Source organism: Arvicanthis niloticus, chromosome 6 (genome assembly GCF_011762505.2).
Source record: "Arvicanthis niloticus isolate mArvNil1 chromosome 6, mArvNil1.pat.X, whole genome shotgun sequence".
NCBI classification, from domain to species: Eukaryota; Metazoa; Chordata; class Mammalia; order Rodentia; family Muridae; genus Arvicanthis; species Arvicanthis niloticus.
The window spans coordinates 45,576,552-45,595,484 of NC_047663.1; the positions used below are offsets into that span (position 1 = coordinate 45,576,552).

Below are 18,933 nucleotides of genomic sequence, written 5' to 3' on the forward strand. Positions count from 1 at the left end.
TTTGAGGCACTGAGATTCTGAAGCCATCTTGCTTCACTGTCCCTCAGCTGCTGTGTTGTGATGCATGAGTTACTTTACCACTGTGTCACTCAAAGTTTGAGTTCCATCAAAATCCTAACTTCTCTGGGCTGTGTTCCAGGTGAGGGCTTTTCTGTTTGACTTTAGCTCTTAGAGGGCAGAGCCCCTTTCTCCTCTGTACTGTTGGGTTCTTGGTGAGTTGACAGCCCCTGATAATACAGATCTCAGCCCCCACCCTCCAACCCTGGTCATTTTAATAGCATGATTCACCCCACCTATCTGCTCTTCTGCCAAATAGCCACACAGACTGTGGGACTGAGTAAACTATTAATGCCAGTCAGACCACACAAAGCCAGATTAATAGAGTTTCACCCAGCAGAGAGATACTTCTACACATCTAAATACCTCTCGAGGACCCTCACAGAGTTTCTCTTTTGCAACAGACTCCACTCTCATGCAGTTCGAGTGATTTATTGGTGTTTCTGCTAACCCTGCTACCCTCTCAGTGTGTTTCAGCCATCAGGAACTCTTAAGCCCATCCCTACCAGTGGGAGCCATGCTACTTCCTTGTGTCTGCCAAAATGCTCTTAGCAAGTATCGTTTTTCTTCAGCTCTTCCACTTTGGCAATGTAGATCCTCATGGCATCCATCTTGGACATCCCTTTGTTTACCATCCATGCCTCCCATTTGGCCTTTGCTCTCACATCTGTGGCAGGAGGGACAGGGATGTTACAGTCGCCCTGGGTGGCCTGTTTGTAGAAGCTGTACACCAGCAGTTTCTCCTGATCACTCACAGGCCCCTTCAGTTGCTTGAGTGAGGCACAGGCCATTTCAAACTCCACTTGGCTCATTGGTATACCAGAGGTGATGCCTCTGTGTTCTAAGTGATGCCTGGTACTAGAAGAAAGTTGGAGATAAACAAATCATGTGGTTATTAGGCCTTGGAAAGAAAGGGCAAAGAGATGACGTGAGGGAAGAAGACAAGACGTTTGTGGGTTTAATAAAGTACAAGTTGAGGACCAGGAACCCATTTGATTGTTCCTGTCCCACAGTGCTTTTCCAAGTGTGACTGCCCTTCAAAGTTATAAAAAGCGCCTATGAGTTCTGAAAGTTGACTCTGCTGTTGCCCACAGAAGACAGTGCAGCATGACAGGGCATTTGTGTATGTCTGAGGCTGGATGGGGAGGGGATAAATCCCATGGATCCGCTGCTGGTTAGTAGACAGCTGAAGGAAAGTTATTCCATATGGGTAAATCGTGGGCGGGAGATGCCCGGGGTTCCTGAGTTAGGGTGAATTGAGGGCTCTGGACTAAGGGATTCGACCTCCTAGCCTGAAGAGGCTAGGCTCCACATGGAGACGGCCAACGGTACCTGTGGATAGACGGCTGGGAAGCCTAGGCCGAGAGAGGGCGCTGTGGTTAGGGCGGCTTCGACGCCGCGAGCTTGTTGGAGAGGAGTACGCGTGCGCCTTGAACGGCAGCGGGTAGCAGAATACAACACGGAAGCGGAGACGCGCTGTGGGCGGGGCCTGTGACGCACCTGTAGCTCCGCCCTTTGTGCCGTGGCGCGGGCGCCGCGTTCGCGGCCTTGGAATAGGAGGGGCGGTCTCTCCCGCCGCCTGCGTCGCCGCCATGGACCTAGGTGGGTTACCATTTCCCTACTCCGGCCCCTCGGCTGCGCCCCACAAAGCACCTCCAGGGCGGGCCGAGGCTCTGCACTGCTTCTGCGGTGTTCTCTCGAGCCCGCTTGGGAGGCTGGGGTCTTGAGTTTTGGGGGACCCGCAGCCGCGAGGCCGGCCTCCATCCTGCAGCCCCACCTCACGGCGGTCTCCTCGATTCCTCCTCCGTCCTTCGTAGTGTCTTCCCAGTGGGAAACCACGAGCGAATGTAGCCTTGGTTCTCCTGGAAATGCACAGGGCTACTGCACGTGTTTCGGAAATGCCGGGCCGGGAGGGACGGACGTCCGGACAGTTCTTCGTTATTGAATGACCGCCGAGTTAGTGAACATGTTTCTTATCAGGTCTCCAAGTACATAAAGCAGAGATGCTGATACTGTCTTTCTCCCAGAGGCTTGGCGTTTTCTTTGCGACCACGTGCATAACAGGACCCCCTCCGCTGACTCACGCACAGCGGTGCCCCTCAGCCCTCGCTTGTGAGCAGGGGTTTCGCAGCCTGAGATTACACTTTTTAATATCCTTCTAGGCGAGGTCTGAAAGGAAGGCGGAGTTGATAGAAATCTGTGGCCATCTGCCAACCCTCCCCACCCTGCTAGGTGTGCTCTTTAGAGGGTTAGACAAGGGGGCCGTCCTGGGAAGTACTCCAAGATTTGCAAATAATGCGCTGTGGCTGTGGAGAAATGTTTTTGTCCCTAGCCAGCTCTTTAGTGTGGAATGGTAGTTTCGTGTCCCGAAGCTGTGAAGAGTGCTACCACGGCTTGACTCCCTAGTTGAGACGCCCTGCAAAGTTGTGTCTGAGCCTCTAGGTTCCTGTCTCTAAAACAGGAGTGATAATCCTCAAGAAGTTAGTTTGATGATTAAATGTTTTTTTATAGGCGTAAAGCTGGGTGTGGTGGCTTATGTCTAATTAGCATTCTGGAGGCAGAGGCAGAAGGATCTCAAGAGTTCCAGGCCAACCTGGTCTGCATAGTTTCAAGCCAGTTCCAGCTATGTAATAGCCTATCTCAGAAAAAATAAAAGTATGCCACCAAGCCCAGTGCCTACCAAAGTAAGCAGTCACTTCCTAGCACCAGCTACTGATAAAAGCCTTTGAGTTTCCCTTAGCTATGAAGTGACTCTGGGACTTTTTCAAGCCACATGTACACAGCGTCTGAAAGACACGTTTGGCAGCTGACATTTGCTCAGCTAAGCTGATGTCTAATGCAATAAAATTTAATTTACAGTTATAAGAAAATGTGTCTGGGGGCAGGCAGAACAACCTGAGCCAGAAAGAACCCTGCAGCTAGGTGAGCCAAGCTGCCACTGTGGAAACCAAGGTGGATTGCCTTCAGGCCTGGGTTTTGTGGGAGTTCTGATCCTTGACTTGGGGTGGACAGGCAGTAACAGTAAATGGTTAGTGGCCAGAAGATTCTTTAGTGGCCTAGAGTCAGTCATTTTTTTTCTGGGGGTAGAAGTTTGAGACTGTCATGATGTAGCCTTGGCTAGCCTGAAACTCAGTATGTGGACCAGGCTTGCCTCATAAAATTATGCCTCATGAGAGCTGGGACTAAAGAGATAGGCCCCCCAACAACTGTCCACTGGAGTCAGTTTTTGTTTCTGACTCTGTGGCATATGAGAATAGGGCAGATGTGTTTCTGGGAGCATAGAGGACTGAGGAAAGAGCTAGGTCCTGGGAAGGAGTTAGATTGTTAGGAACAGTGACTGTGACAAGTTGTTGCACTCTGAACTTCTAGGCCAGATTATACACTTTGAAAAAGACCTGTGCCCATTTGTTTCTGCACTGGAGGAGACAAAATATTGACAAAACTAGTCCTGCCAACAAGTGAGCATTTAAAATCAGGCTCTTGGCCGGGCAGTGGTGGCGCATGCCTTTAATCCCAGCACTTGGGAGGCAGAGGCAGGCGGATTTCTGAGTTCGAGGCCAACCTGGTCTACAGAGTGAGTTCCAGGTCAGCCAGGACTACACAGAGAAACCCTGTCTCGGGAAAAAAACAAAAACAAAAAACAACAAAATCAGGCTCTTGGTCATCTGATTATTGTGAAGTTAGCTTATATAACCCTTCTATTCTTCTGTCCCTGGGAGATGCTTCAAAAAGGTAACAGTACCAAAATAGTTACAAAAGTGTGATTAGTGTATGTTTTGTCATGTGATTCTCATAGTTATACCATGAAGATTATAATCTCATGTATGGGACGGGAGACTCAGTAATGTGTGTAAAGTCACATCGGTTTTTAATGACTGCGTTAGGATTTAAATCTGTTGTATTGATTAAACCCCCATATTGCCTTTTTTAAAATGTCTGTTAGCTCAGTGAATGAATGACTGCTTTCCTGATGTAATATTTGTTGTGTCCACTTCCTGGTTCCTGCCACAGAGCCAGAACCTTCACTAGCTTGTCCTTTTTTACTGGAAGAAACTGCTGGGTGAACTTTTTCCCTTTAAGGCACGGAATGTTGAAACTTGTTAGCAGGAATGTGTTTAGAAAGAAGGAAGGCAAGGCTTGGGAGACAGCTCAGTGGTAGAGTGCTTGCCTGTTATATGCAAGGCTCTGGGTTCAAAACAGGCTCAGCTGGGTGTGGTGGCACAGACCTTAAATCCTAGCACTCAGGATGTACAAGCAGGCATATCTCTAGAGTTCCAAGCCAGCTAGTTCATAGTGAGACCCTGTCTTAGACAATAACAAAATAACTAAAGACAATAACCCTCCTCCCTCAAACAAAGCCTGCCTGTTGTGTCTTCCATAGTCTCATCACTGAGCTCAGATTTGTTCAGTGTTTTTTTATTACATTCTTTGTGCGGATGCCACAGTGCACAAGTGTTAGTCAGAAGACAGCTTGTAGAGGTTACCATATTGGTTCTAGGGATCAAATTCAGGTCATCAAGCTTGGTGGCAGATGTCTTTAATCACTGAGTCATGCCACTGGCCTCTGTCATGTCTTCTAATGCATACTTGGTAGCACTGTCCCCTGATCCTCTACCCACTGTAACCTGGGCAGTCCAGTTGTCCTCTTCATGTTTTGCTGAGGGATCTTAGTCACTTCCTTAATTTTCATGGACTTCTCTGGGTTGGCACTGCCTATACTTATATCAGGCCTTTTCTCCTTAACTATTGCCATGGCTGAAAGACATCACTAAATGTTCTACCTTAGACTCCAGGTAGCCAACACTGAATTTGTCTTCCCTTAAAACTTGTCCTGAGGGGCTAAGAGAGATGACTTCATGGTTAAGAGCACATATGTTTCTTGTAGAAGACTAGAGTTTAGTTCTTAGCAGCCACACCAGCAGGCTCAATCACCTGTAATTCTAGCTCCAGTCTGGCCTCTGTGGACACTGCATTCATATGCACAAACCCCCACAGATACATACACATAATTAAAATAGAATATTTTTTAAAAACTTAAAACTTTTCTGAATTCCTCTCTGCCTCTTATTTCCAGAGGTACCATTGTCCTGATATCCAGGCCAGAGATCTTGGAAACTGATTTTTGTTCCTCAGCCAAGACCTTGTGACCCCAGACCTTTGCAAGCTCTTTGCAAACCATTCCTTCCTCTTCCATTGATGTCAAGGACATCTTGATAACAATAGGCATCCAATGGCTGTTTGCTTCTCCTTGCTTCTGCTTGCTATTCTGAAAACTTCATTAACTCTTGGCTTCTTTGTGCAGGACCCTTGAATATCTGTGAGGAAATGACTATTCTACATGGGGGCTTCTTGATGGCTGAGCAGCTGTTCCATCCCAAAGCTCTGGTACAGTTGACAAAGTCTGATTGGGAACATGTGGGACAGCCCATTGTGGAGGCCTTGAAGGAGATCTCCTCAGCCACCGCACATTCTCAGCCATTTGCCTGGAAGAAGAAAGCACTGATTATCATCTGGGCCAAGGTTCTTCAGCCCGCCCCTGTCAGCCCTTCTGACACTGATACTCGGTGGCAGGAAGATGTATTCTTCTCCGTGGGCAACATGATCCCTACCATCAACCACACAGTCCTTTTTGAGCTGCTCAAGTCTCTGGAAGCTTCTGGACTCTTCATTCAGCTCCTAATGGCCCTGCCTACCACCATTGGCCGCTCAGAACTACAGAGCTTTCTGGAGCACATGACTATTGATACTTCTTCCAAGGATGTGGCCTTCTTCCTAGATGTCTGGTGGGAAATGATGAAGCACAAGGGTGACCAGCAGGACCCCTTGCTTTCCCAGTTCAGGACGATGGCCCATAAATACTTGCCATCCTCAGACGAGTTTTCCCATCCTCCAAAGAGGTTTAAGTCTGACCCAGATATAGGTCCCACCATGCCACTTTTGGCCATGCTGCTTAACGGGCTGAAGCAGATCCAAAAGAGAATCCTGTCCCTTGGAATGAAGTGCTATGCATTAGCGAACTTGGCTGACATGCTGAGTGTGTTTGCACTGATGGAGGATGACACGCAGGAGGTGTCTGCCACTGTGTACCTAGACAAACTCGCTACAGTGATCTCTGTGTGGAATTCGGACACCCAGAACCCATACCATCAACAGGCCCTGGCAGACAAGGTAAAGGAGGCAGAGCGAGATGTGAGTCTCACCTCACTGGCCAAACTCCCCAGCGAGACTGTTTTCATGGGGTTTGAGCTTATGTATAACCTGCTGCAGGAGTGGGGTGCAGAACTGCAGGGCATGCTCAACAGCAGTCAGGGAACAAATTATGACACCTACCGGCTGTATGACAGTCTGACTTCCTTCAGCCGGAACTTGGAGCTCTACCTGGATACTAGCAACATGCCCAAGGAAGAGAGGGAGGTGGTCTCGGAATTGGCTGAGTGTGTCAGGGACTTCCTGAGGAAAACCAGCAGAATGCTAAATGACAAGGGCCTTGAGGACATCACTGCCTCCATTGCCATGGCCATCATTGAACAGAAGATGGACCGGCACATGGAAATGTGCTACATTTTTGCCTCTGAGAAGAAGTGGGCCTTTTCAGACGAGTGGGTTGCCTGCCTGGTTAACAACAGGTCTCTCTTCAGAGAACCAGACTTGGTCTTGAGTCTGCTGGAAACAGTGATTGAAGTCATCAACTCTAATAAGGTTATCCCCCAGACTCAGATCAAGCAGGTAATCTGCTTGACCCTGCAATGCTATGAAGACCTCTCTCTTCCAGACAAAAATAAAGTTCTTTCTGGTATCATGCATTATTTGGGGCCAAAGGGCCTCTCAGACAGGTTGTCTGATTACTTGGAGGGTTTCCAGGAAGACCTCAACACAACGTTTAACCAGCTTGCACAGAGTACCTCTGAACAGGGCCTATCTAAAGCTGTGGCCTCTGTGGCCCCCCTGGTGATCCTGAACCCAGAAGTTGTGGTGAAGAAGATGTGTAGCCTGGCTGTGACCAATCTTGGTACACACAGGTTCTTGGCTCAGATTCTCACTGCCTTCCCTGCCCTGAAGTTCACAGAAGAACAAGGGCCAAATCCATATACCAGTTTTATGGTATCCTGCCTCAAAGAAACTGTCTGGACCAAGTTCTCCACACCCAAAGAAGAGAAGCAGTTTCTGGAGCTGGTAAGCTGCCTGATGAATCCTGTGAAACCACAGGGGATTCCAATTGCTGCTCTTCTGGAGCCAGATGAGGTGCTGAAGGAGTTTGTCCTGCCTTTCTTGATGCTGGACATGGAGGAGGTAGGCCTGAGTCTGAAGCTCTTCATCCAGACCCTTGAAGCCAATGCAGGCTTGGAAGAGTATTGGCTGCAGACCTGCTCCCCATTTCCACTGCTCTTCAGCTTGTGCCAGCTCCTGGACAGCTTTAGCAAGTTCTGGCAGCTTCCCCGGGAGAAGCGCTACCTCACTCTGGACAGCAAGGATCTTGTGACCCACATTTTAGAGCTCCTCTGTGAGATCGTGCTAGCCAACACAGAAACCTTCTCCGCAGACACCTGGGCCAAATCTCTGTCCTGGCTCCACCGCAAATTAGACCAGCTAGATTGGACTGTGGGCCTGAGGCTGAAGAACTTCTTTGAAGGCCACTTCAAGTGTGAGGTGCCGGCTACCCTTTTTGAGATCTGTAAGCTTTCTGAGGCCCAGTGGACCTCACAGGCCCATGAAGGGTATGGGCCTGGCACGGGGCTTCTTGCCTGGATGGAGTGCTGTTCAGTCTCCAGTTGTATCTCTGAACAGATGCTTTCCCTCCTGGTGGTGGATGTGGGCAATCCTGAGGAGGTCAGATTGTTTAGCAAGGGCTTTCTGGTGGCCCTTGTACAAGTCTTGCCTTGGTGTAGCCCCCAGGAATGGCAATGCCTTCAGCAGCTGACCAGGAAGCTATTGGAGAAACAGCTTCTTCATGTCCCTTACAGTCTAGAGTATATTCAGTTTGTTCCCCTGCTCAACCTGAGGCCTTTTGCCCAGGAACTTCAGATCTCTGTTCTTTCTTTGAGAGCTTTCCAGTTTCTCTGCAGCCAGAGCTGTTGTAACTGGCTTCCTTTGGACGGTTGGAGCCATGTGGTCAAACTCCTCTGTAGTAGTCTGACCAGTGTCCTGGATGCAGTCAGGCTGATACAGTCAGTGGGTCCCTGGGCCCAGGGACAAGAAGGGGATCTTACTCAGGAAACCTTGTTTGTCTATACCCAGATGTTCTGTCATGTTCTGCATATCATGGCCATGCTCCCGCAGGAGGTTTGTGAACCCCTCTATGTGCTGGCCTTGGAAATCCTTACCTGCTATGAGACCTTAAGCAAAACCAACCCTTCTGTCAGCTCCTTGCTCCAGAAGGTAGATGAGCAGCGCTTCTTAAAGTCTATTGCCAAGAACATTAGCCCTGAGGAGCGGCGCCAAACCCTGCTACAAAAGATCAACAACTTCTGACCTGTGGAGGGCAGAACAAAGCTATGCCTCCAACATGGTGTTTCTACAGGACCCAGAGCTAAGAACAAACCTTGTTATGAGAATGGACACAGGGAAAGGAATACAAGAGCAGTGTAAAGAAATAGTTTCTTAGGTATTTGTCACATACTACTTGAATAAAATTTTTTTTGGGTTTAATCTTGTCTTGAGCCTTTCTCAGAAGTTTGGGCTTAAATATACTCCAAAGTTAGGTTTAGGTAGTCTTTAAGATCAAGTCAAGCCAGTACGACAGGTGTGGGAGTGCACACCTTAAGGCATCAGCCTTAAGGAGGGAGGCTCAGGCAGAGGGTGGCAACCTAGACTACATAGGAATATCCAAAAGTTTAAAAAAAGCCCAGCTGGGGAGGAACATGTTTGTAACCGAAATTCTCCACCTAGATTTGGCAGTAAGCCCAAAGGTGGAGCTACCTAGTAGGGAAAAAAATAGGTTATATATTCTTTTTAGTGAGGCCATCTTTGAGTCTTTTCAACTAGGCCTGGTAATGGTACATCCTTATAATCCCAGCATTCAGGTAGCTGACATAGAAGGCTCAGTTCAAGACCAGCCTGGGCTACTAGCAAGCATTTTTGTATTTGATCTTTTTCCCCAGGTTAGCTCAAAAACGGCAGATGTGGAAAGGGGCTCATTCAGCACTGGTGATTTGTGTGCCAAAGTGGTCTGCTCCTTTGTTAGGACTGAACTAAGAAATGTTGGATGTTAAGGGGGTAGTAACCATCCACTCGGCACACACAGGAGAGGTGCTAAGCCAGGGCTGGTGATCAGCTGGTGCCCTTGGAAGGTGGGTATAATTACCTTCTTCCTGGGGTGAGATTGTTTTGGTTTTGATGAATGAGTGGCAGAGGCAACAGTGTGCAAGAGCATAAAGACGAAAGCATAAGGTTTCTAGGGTAACATTACACAACTCTTAGAACTGGTTAGGGAGGTATCATTTAGGGAGATGAGAGAAAAGGTTCCATCACCTACTTATCCACACCCTCATCTAAAATGGTTTACTACTCTGGTACTCTTCTCCCACCTAATGTAAACTATTCTGTGGTCAACAGGCAGGCTTCCACCCTCCCAACTCCTAATTGGGATCCACCAGAGGAAGAGAAACCTGCAGTTACACGTGAACACTGAGCTTGAATTCTGGGCACCTTCTGTGTATCCTTTGTTACCTTGAACCAACATGTTGGACAAAGGTATGAGTAAGACCTGCCTGGAGGCCAGACTAGGAATTACTGAACACAGCGCTCAAGCTAGGTCTCAGATGTTTGGGGAAGTCAGCACCAGTGCATGTAACAAATGGAGAATTTAGTGCAATTTAATTACCATATGGATCACTTGTGGATACAGTAAACAGAACAAAATACACAAACAGCATTTTAAAATGTGTTTTAAATGGCACCTATTAAAGACTGAAACTCAAAAATTGAGACACAACCATCCGGTCTTTTAGAAGTCCACGGACAGTAAATTATAAGGCACTGTAGTGTTTTTACTGCCACCTGAAGTGGTGGCAGCAGGTCCTCTCAAACCCAGCCTATAGTGAGGGATGATCAGTGCTATCTACATCCTACTGCACATAGCTAATGGCATTGGTCCACAGGACATGCTCTGGCCAGTCTGGCTTTCCCCCTGTTCTCTAGCTTTCTGTGGCTAAATGGCTGCACATTCAACACTGAAATGGGTCTTAGCAGGAAGCACTGGCCTACAAGACACCTCAGAAGCTGGAAAGCAGACAACTATATCCATTTTGTATGAAAGGGCAGTGTCAGTGTGGGATTACCCAGAAAGCTACTATAGAAGCCACCACTTCACCTTATCCCTGGAGTTTCAGGCCAGCTTTTGGTGAGTGTGGATACAGAGAAAACTGGTCATGAGAGGCCATTCTAAAAAGGAAATAGTGTAGGTAACTGCTTGCAACAAGCTCACAAGTTTGATACTGGTCTTTATACAGTCAGTCTGCAAAGATGCTGGCCTCTGCTGGCCACCTGACCTACTCAAGTGCTTCAGGTTCTCAGCCCTGCCTCCTGCCCATTGTCAGTGAGTCCTTCTGACTACAAGTCAGCAGGCACAAGAATTCGTTGTTGATACACAGATGAGGACAAGGACTGTCTAGTAAACAGTAAAAGACACACCCACAATATCTTTCCTAGTATTGGAAAATGACACTATTTCAAGAACCAAGTTGTCACTTGCTTCTGGCCCAGTTCGGGTGTTGCCCTGAGTGGGTGGAAAGGGGGAGAGCAGTGCATCGCCTCCCAGAACTCTTGTCACAAGCCCAAGGAAGGCTCCTTAGGTTTGCATTAAAACTACTGCAGTGGAGGTTTGACAGGATCCAAGTTATCACAACAAAACAAAACAAAAAAAAAAAAGTGCTTTTGCAAAAGGCTGGTTAGAAGGGGGAGGTAATGGGGATTTTAAAAAAGAAAACCACAAATCCAGAGACTTATCAACATCCAGAAGGCAGAGACTACCCCAGGCATGATTTGGTCCTTGGAATACTGAGTAGACGCAGCTAGTGTGAGTGCCTGACCCCTGAGAGTAATTAACCATCCTTTTTGGCTTTGGCAGTGTCAAAGAGCCGGGCTGCTTTCTTGCACAGCAGTGAGAACCAGTAGAGCTGGGGAGAGATGAGGACGGCATTGGCCACGTTGCAGTGTAATGGGATATTAAACGGCACTTGGAGCACACTTAGTCCTTTTTGTTGTCCATAGGACCAGTACATGAATGGGAAGAGAAGGATCCGGCAGAACAGAAAGGTGGTCACCGTGAGGATTCCATTGATCTTGTAAAGAAGTGTATGCTGCTGCTTTAGCTGTAAGAGAAAAGGAAGGATGAGGCAAGGTCACCAAAAGGATGGGTTATTGGGGTATGGAGCCCAGTGTTACAACAGTTAAGCAGGTTCTTGTACAAGTCAAGACCTACAGTGCTAGATTGCTTGGCACCTGGACACACAAAAGCATGTTTACATGCATGTACTTGTGGAGGCCAAAAGATGGTAGATTGCCTTCATCTCACTCTCTTAAGACAGGGTCTCACTGAACCCAGAGCTCACGCTTTTAGCTAGGTTGTACACACTGCCATGCCTAGCCGGCACTTGCTTGTGGCTCAGTATTATGGCTGTTGCCCTGAGTAGGTACTTGTGCAGCAAGCTGTCTTGCCCACTGAACTATCTCCTCAATCATAATATATAACCTCATAATTTTACCAAAAGTGACTTAAATCACCCCCCTTATAGATGTATAAGAATGATTGATTAAATTGTGGCCAGAAAAATAATGCAATGGGGTGCGTGCGTGCGTGCGTGCGTGCGTGCGTGCGTGTGTGTGTGTGTGTGTGTGTGTATAACTTGGGTCAGATCAAAGTCTTACAGTTTGGATGATGATGTAATATATCAAAGGGTCTCCTTACTCAGCACTATCATCTCTCCAAACCCCAATCTGTTTCCTCCTTCATTACCTCTGCTGTTTCACCTATATACACACCTGGATCAGAACTCTGCCCAGCGACACAAACGGAGTACTCAGTTCTGCTGTGAAGATGCATCCGACAAAGAAGTCTCCAAGTTCTCCTCGGAGCTTCTGCAGAGAGAAGAAACGAAGATGTGGAGGGTAAAGAAGTCACTGGAAGGAAAATCTAGGGCTATAGGGAAAAGATGACCATGAGAAAAATGTTAACAGGCAAATGGCTCTCCAGTTCGATCCCATTGCTTCCCTGGCAATCACTTCTTGGGGAGGATCAAAGGCAAGTGCAGATAGGCTACAGCAGGCTTCCTCTGATTTTAGAGACAATAGGGAGGAGCTCTGTAGCCTGCTTCTGTGTGTCAAAGACAAGACACTGGGCCTGTTCAACTTAAAGTATGTGCTTGAAGGCAAAGTCCTTACCGAACAGCAGTCTAGCTGCTGGAACACCTGCTTAGTAACAGGGATAAGAAAACTAGCCAGTAAAGGCAATGGCCTAGAAGCCTGATGACCTAAGTTTCACCCACTTATACGACCTGTGCGATGGAAGGAAAGAACTCACTCTTGCAAGTTGTCCCTTGACCTCCACATTTGTCCCCATACATATACAAAGTAAATAAGAAAATAATAGAGTGCCAGAGTACATGCTTTAATCTCAGCACTCAGAGACAGGAAGATTGCTATATAGTTGAGAATAGACAGGGTCTATACAGTGAGACTCTGTCTTAGAAAATAAACAAATAGGGCTGGAAAGATGGTTCAGTGGTTAAGAACACTTGCTACTCTTCCAGGGAACCAGAGTTTGATTCCCAGCACCTCTGTTAAGCAGTTCAGAACTATCTGGATCTCTAGCTCCGAGAGATCTGATGCTACTTCTGGCCTCCACAGGTACTTGCACATCCACACAAATAGATAATCTCTAAAATAAATAATGTTGAGCCAGGTGGTGGTGGCACACACCTTTAATCCAAGCACTGAGGAAGCAGAGGCAGGCAGATCTCTGAGTTTGAGGCCAGCCTGGTCTGATCTATAGAGTGAGTTCCAGAACAGCCAGGAGTACACAGAGAAATCATGTCTTGAAAAACCAGAAAAGAGCTGGAGAGATGGCTCAGTGGTTAAGAACACTAGCTGCTCTTCCAGAGGTCCTGAGTTTAATTCCCAGCAACCACATGGTAACTCACAACCATCTGCAATGGGATCCGATGCTGTCTTCTGGTGTGGCTGAAGACAGCTACAGTGTACTCACATACATAAAATAAATAAATAAGTCTTTCAGGAAAAGAAAAACCGGGGGGGGGGGGGGGAAGGGAAAAAATGTTTAAGTTTATTGATGGTGCAGGCCTATAATTCTAGCTACTTGGGAAGCTGAGGCAGGACTATAAGTTCAAGGCCGAGCAACTTAGACTATTTTAAAAAGTAGAGAGAGCTGGGGATACAGATGTGTGGTAGACTGCTTTCCTAGCATCAGTGAGGTGCCAGCTTAATTCCTGGTACTGGAAAAAATAAACAGGACTGGAAGTAAAGCTCAGCAGTCATGAGCACTGGCTGCTCTTCCAGACAACCCAGGGTTAATTCCCAGCACCCACATGGTGGCTCAAACTATCAGTAACTCTAGTTCCAGGGAGTCCAACACTCTTGACCTCTGCAAAAGCCTCCAGGTAAGTAAGTAGTACACAGACATACAGGCAGGCAAAACACCCATACACATAAAACAAAACCAAATATTTTAAAAAGTAAATGTTGGCTAGAAGCCACAGACATTTCAGGCAGCATGGTTTCCCCCACTACTTGCATGGGAGACCAAATTCAATGAAGCAGTTAGCTGAAGGAGGGTGCACGTAGTACAAGAAAGAATGCTCTCCAACTCCTAAGAAATGGTCAAGGCATATGGTTCAATGGCAGAGTGGCTATGGCTGCTGTCTTGTGAGACCATACCTGTGAAATAGGTACAAGGAAAAGCAGAATGACCGCATGATGTGTGACCATAAGGCGGTTTTCAACCAGGAAGTTTCGGATAATGGTGGCGCGTCTGAGTTTCTGGTCTTTGGTTCGGCACCATTCGCAGAGGTACATGGCATAGAAGTCATAGATCATATATGGAATCAAAAACCAGACATATTCTGTGGCAAGCCAGTGCCTAAAAGAAAGCACAGAGACAGACTTAGTCAATAAAGCACAAAGCCAATGTCTTCACTGGTTCCCTCTGGCTCTTCAATCAGCTACTGTCACTCTGAACACTTCAGACTGAAGAGGGTGATGGCTGCTAAGGAGAGTGTCTCTAAATTATAAAGCAAATTTGTGAAGGCCAAGGTTGAGAAGCAGGAATTCACACTGCCTGTATATATAGGTAGTTTGTTGCAACTATTTGCTTGGTTCAGCTACTTATCTACAGTAGACTTCAAGCATTTTGATAGAAACTAACTTTGATGGAGATAAGTTTTCAAATGATTCAGCAGCTTCGCCAGGGAACTGGTTTGGAAGGTGTTCTAAATCACAAGTCCAACCTTTCCAGTTTAACTCCTCAGTTGCTCAACAGTTGGGAGTTTCTGAGACCTTCTGGATCTACACATTTTTTTTCTTTGCTTCTCCATGCCCTATTGTAGACAGTTTGCAGGAAGCAGTCTTGGCTATGCTATTTTCAAATCTATAGTTAATCCTGGGTTCCATTCATTCATAAAAATAGATGGTCCAGTAGGTTAAAATGCTTGTCACTAAGCCTGGTGGCCCCTCAGTTCAATCCCCAAGAACCCCATGGTAGAAGCAGAAAATCAGCTCCTGCTAGTTGTCTGTCTTTCATAAACACAGCATGGCATGCATGCAAACGCATAATGAATAAGTTTCAAGTTTTTAAAAAGTGTCTAGAAGTTCACCTGGACCTCAAGGACCACATAATAGCAACTAAATGCCAGGAGAAGCTGGGACAAAAGATGTCCATCTCCTGACCTGATTTTGGGCACATATCTGTTCCTATTAAGTTGCCCAGTAGAAGTGAAACATTTGCTGGGCCAAAAATGATGATTTGTTATTGTTCTAGCATACACAAGTCTTATCTCTGCACTTACCACTATCCCACAAACATTTCATATAAAGAAACATTTAAATTGGAATTTGTCCTATGCTGGGAGGATTAGACTCACTTAGTAAATTTCTGAGCAGCCGTGTTAGAAGAGGAAACTCATTGTATAGTTCTCAAACTACCTAAGCATCAGAGTCACCTGCAGGCTTGGGAAGCACTCTGCTCCCCAGAGACTAGCCATGCATAGGATCAAATCTGTACTTTTCACCTTGAATCAGGTGATTTCCCAAAGAGCCAATCCACTGAACTGCAGCACCAGGACTCTAGAGCAGGTGCCATGTGAGATTTGTGTGACTGAATAATTGCCCATTTATTACAGCATGGCTCAATAAAAAGAAAAAAAATGGAATAGAGGCAAACAAATAACAATGGCACATTTAATACACATGTAGGCAAATCAGTTAGCTGCTTTTTTTTTTTTTTTTTTTTTTTTCTTGTTTTGTTTTTCGAGACAGGGTTTCTCTGTGTAGCCCTGGCTGTCCTGGAACTCATTCTGTAGACCAGGCTGGCCTTGAACTCAGAAATCTGCCTGCCTCTGCCTCCCAAGTGGTGGTGGGATTAAAGGCGTGCGCCACCATTGCCCAGCTAGCTAGCTGCTTCTTTCTGGGCCAAAAGATCCAAGACCTAATGCCTATCAATGGAAAGTAAAATAACTATAAAAAGCAGGCATGGTGGTACACACTTTTAATCCCAGCACTGAGAAGGTAGAGGCTGGCAGATCTCTGAGTCTGAAGCCAGACGAAACTACCTAGTGAGACCCTGTCTCAAAAAGTAGAGACACAAGAGAAAAAACATAAAATGGCGACAGTATAATCAAGCCCACATAAGTGACCTGGGGGCCACTAAGAGACCGTCTTATTCTTTCCTCTGCTGCCTCTTCCAGCAGGGGAAACAGGACAGGCAGGGTGAAAAATCAGGAGAGGCCAACCACCTTTCTCTGGGCTCCTACCTGTCACCCTTTAGCTTCTCTGGAAGAAAAAGTGGTTTGAAGAGCCCAGTGGGAAGATAAATAAGAGCATCTTAGTGTGGTGGCACATCTGTTTGTTATTCCACCCTTGGGAGACAGATGGAAGAGGATTGTAACGAGTTCCATGCCAGTCAGGTCTACAGATTAAAAACAAAAGCACCACCACATCTTATGTCTAAACGGGATAGCCCATGCTGGTCTTAACTTATGATTTGTCTTACTGACGTGCTATAGACATCACTTTCTGGCCCGACTTTGGGCACAAACGTTTCAGTTTTCTAAAGGCACCAGAGACCTCTATTTAATCTTGAGCAAAGGAGAAAAGCAAAGGCAACTGCGGGAAACAGAGGGTGAACTTCGCTGTCAGAAGTTGGTCACAGACACTGCTATATCTCTGCTAAAGGATATTCCAGAGGGAGAGCCCAGTGAGGGTATTTAAAAGAACCAAAAGCCATACTCCCACTCATAAAGAGGGACTGTCAGACCACATTATCCTCTAACACACTACGTTAAGTCGGGCTCATTTTCTTGCTCTCTAGCATTTTTCCACTTTCCCCTCGGTTCTCCTAAGCTGGGATGTTGGAAGCAGCAAGAGGAAAGCACTAATTAGGGTGCACTGGTTTTCCTACCAGTCACATACATCATAGCGTGACAAAGAATTAGTATCCATGAGCCACTAAAATGTAAAAATGGGGGGAGGGAACCCCCTCAGCCGGGGTATTTGTACTTCCCACCTGGAAAGGGAAGTTACCTGTCTGAGACCACGTTGCTGCAGGAGGTGATGACGATGAGCCCCGCCCCGGTGGCCAGCACTGCCTGCACGGAGGACACTAGCCTGAGGTGGGGCAGAGAAGAGAAATCAAAGAAAGCATTCTTAGTCCAGGACTACGGACAGCACAAAGCACGACTCTCCAACTTTCCTTTCCCGGGCCGAGGCGCCCTCCAGGGCGGCCATGGCGCCGCGATGCCCAGAGCGAAGGCAGCAGGAGGGAGACGCACACTCTCTGTCCTTCCCGCCCAGGCCCGCCGCGCACCGAGGGACGCTTCCCGTCGCCCCCTTCCCGCCCGCAGCCCCGCGCAGGTCCGCAGCAGAGGGCAGCACCCCGCCGGGGCGGGCGGCGGAGTGTGATACCTGGTGCCGACCGTCAGGCGGTCGTCTTCCGTCCATCCGGGCCGCGAGCGGCGCAGCGCCCAGAGGCTAAGCGCGAAGAGCCCCGGGAAGAAGAGCGCGCCGCTGGTTAGGGGCAGCAGCATGGATGCGGATGCGGGTGCGGCCGCTCGCTGCGCGGCGTGCTCCGGGCTGGCGGCTTGGCCGGTTCTCACTATTTCTAATCTCCACCCGCCCCGCCCGGCCGCCGCCACTCGGGCCCAGCCGGCACTGGCCGCCCGCCCGCGGCGCTCCCCCGCGTGACCAGCGCGCCGGCCGCGATAGGCGCGGGCAGGAGCTGGGGCGGGGTCTAGCCGTGAGGCTGCCTGGTCCCCCCTCTGTCCCCGCGGGCGCGGGCAGGGGCCTCCCTGCTGGACGTGCACGATGCGGGTCATGGAGCCCAGGTCTCTGGCTGAAGGACCCGGAGGGCTGTGGCCATCTGTTCTTGTACACAGAGCATCGTCGCTTTCAAAGGGAGTTACCATCACAGGATGGCTTCTCAGGGATGAATCCCAAAGAGGCTTCAAAGCCCGTGTTTCCTCCCTACTGTGGAACCTATGGACCTCTTGGCTTTGGGTCCAAATACTACCTGAGTCTTGGAAACTATGTCGAGGATTACAGCTTTTAACCGTTTTTGGGCCAAGTGATTCTACTTTAACTTAGCACCTTGAAACTCACGGGACAGTCCAGTCGTCTCAGTATCGCTAGCTTTTCTTGGGAGAGAAACTGCTTAGGTTTGTAGCTTCCTAACTTCATAAGTGTGTGAATGTGTGGGTAGATGGGTCTTACAATTCGTTAATGCCCAGTAAAATGGAAAGGTACTACAGGTCTCTTCGAATCACCGGCATGAACACTGCTCTGCAAAGTCTCATTAGAGGGCTTTAGCGGGAACAACTGGGCTCAGTCATTCTGGGCCACGGATTTCCTCAATTGTGGAAGGAGGAAGCTGGATACATGCCCTTCAAGGCTTTTCCAATTGTGAAGTCTTATGATTCTGGGATCGCTATAAAATAACAGATGGTTTCTGATGCCAATAAAATAACATTCGGTTAATGGTATAGAAAGATAACAAACATAGCTTTTGCTCGTTTCAATTTGTATATTATTATTGAATCTAAGTTTTTTAAGCTTTAAAAGGTAATTTCTCTTTTTATTGCATGTTTGCTATTGCTAGGCTGTAATCCCTTTTGGGCGAAGACAGCTCTTCCAATCTCCCTATATGTTGCTAATGTGAGTTTAGTTGAAATTAAGGTAACAAAGCTCAAAGAGAACAGGGCTGTCATACACTTCGGGTAGGCTGCATCTCTGCTTCCCCAGTTCACAGCTAATGTAGATAGTAAAATGAAATGGACTCTTCAGTTTGGTACCAGGGTGACTCACAAATAAGACTCTTAATCTTAATCTGTAAACTTTCCATTCTCTCCCGAAAACATCTTTCTGCACTCCACCTATCCCCTATGCATGCATCCTGGTCACCTCCAGCTCTCTCTGTGACAAATGGTCCTAAGTCCTTCCTGCTTCAGCCAGGAGAGATCAGCTACGTGTAATAAACATGCTAACAGTGGCCAGAGGTGAGGACCAATCCACACAGGAGACTGCTCACTAAACTCAACAGGCATTCATGTCTAGAAATAAAAGAAAAACCAGCTTCCAATATTGTGCCCAAGGAAGTCACCACGACGTTTAGATTGATTTGCTGTAAAGCCAACAAGCATAAATCTGAACTTGGTT

At 47.5% G+C, this 18,933-nt stretch overlaps 3 protein-coding genes across 4 annotated transcripts; 1 reads left to right on the forward strand and 2 right to left on the reverse strand.

The window, feature by feature from the left end:
• Positions 1-476: 476 nt before the first annotated feature.
• On the reverse strand, positions 477-1,532 carry LOC117711977 (diazepam-binding inhibitor-like 5). Its single transcript, XM_034507939.2, has 2 exons — positions 1,390-1,532; positions 477-915 (listed from the first exon to the last, which is right to left on the reverse strand). Exon 2 carries the CDS (start codon positions 867-869, stop codon positions 606-608), a length of 264 nt encoding a protein of 87 aa, XP_034363830.1. The 5' UTR covers positions 870-915; positions 1,390-1,532; the 3' UTR covers positions 477-605.
• On the forward strand, positions 1,524-9,859 carry Gemin4 (gem nuclear organelle associated protein 4). 2 transcript variants are annotated; one of them, XR_013111194.1, is made up of 3 exons: positions 1,524-1,659; positions 5,360-8,659; positions 9,610-9,859. XR_013111194.1 is itself a non-coding variant. In XM_034507938.2 (2 exons), the coding sequence occupies exons 1-2, from the start codon at positions 1,650-1,652 to the stop codon at positions 8,524-8,526; spliced, it is 3,177 nt and encodes a 1,058-aa protein (XP_034363829.1). In that variant the 5' UTR covers positions 1,524-1,649; the 3' UTR covers positions 8,527-8,703. The 2 variants fall into 2 exon arrangements, 1 of the variants encoding a protein (XP_034363829.1); XM_034507938.2 differs by lacking the exon at positions 9,610-9,859 and having other exon boundaries at positions 5,360-8,703.
• Positions 9,845-17,568, reverse strand: Tlcd3a (TLC domain containing 3A). Its single transcript, XM_034507941.2, has 5 exons — positions 17,188-17,568; positions 16,807-16,890; positions 13,948-14,149; positions 12,037-12,132; positions 9,845-11,366 (listed from the first exon to the last, which is right to left on the reverse strand). Exons 1-5 carry the CDS (start codon positions 17,307-17,309, stop codon positions 11,097-11,099), a joined length of 774 nt encoding a protein of 257 aa, XP_034363832.1. The 5' UTR covers positions 17,310-17,568; the 3' UTR covers positions 9,845-11,096.
• Between the last annotated feature and the right edge of the window lie 1,365 nt (positions 17,569-18,933).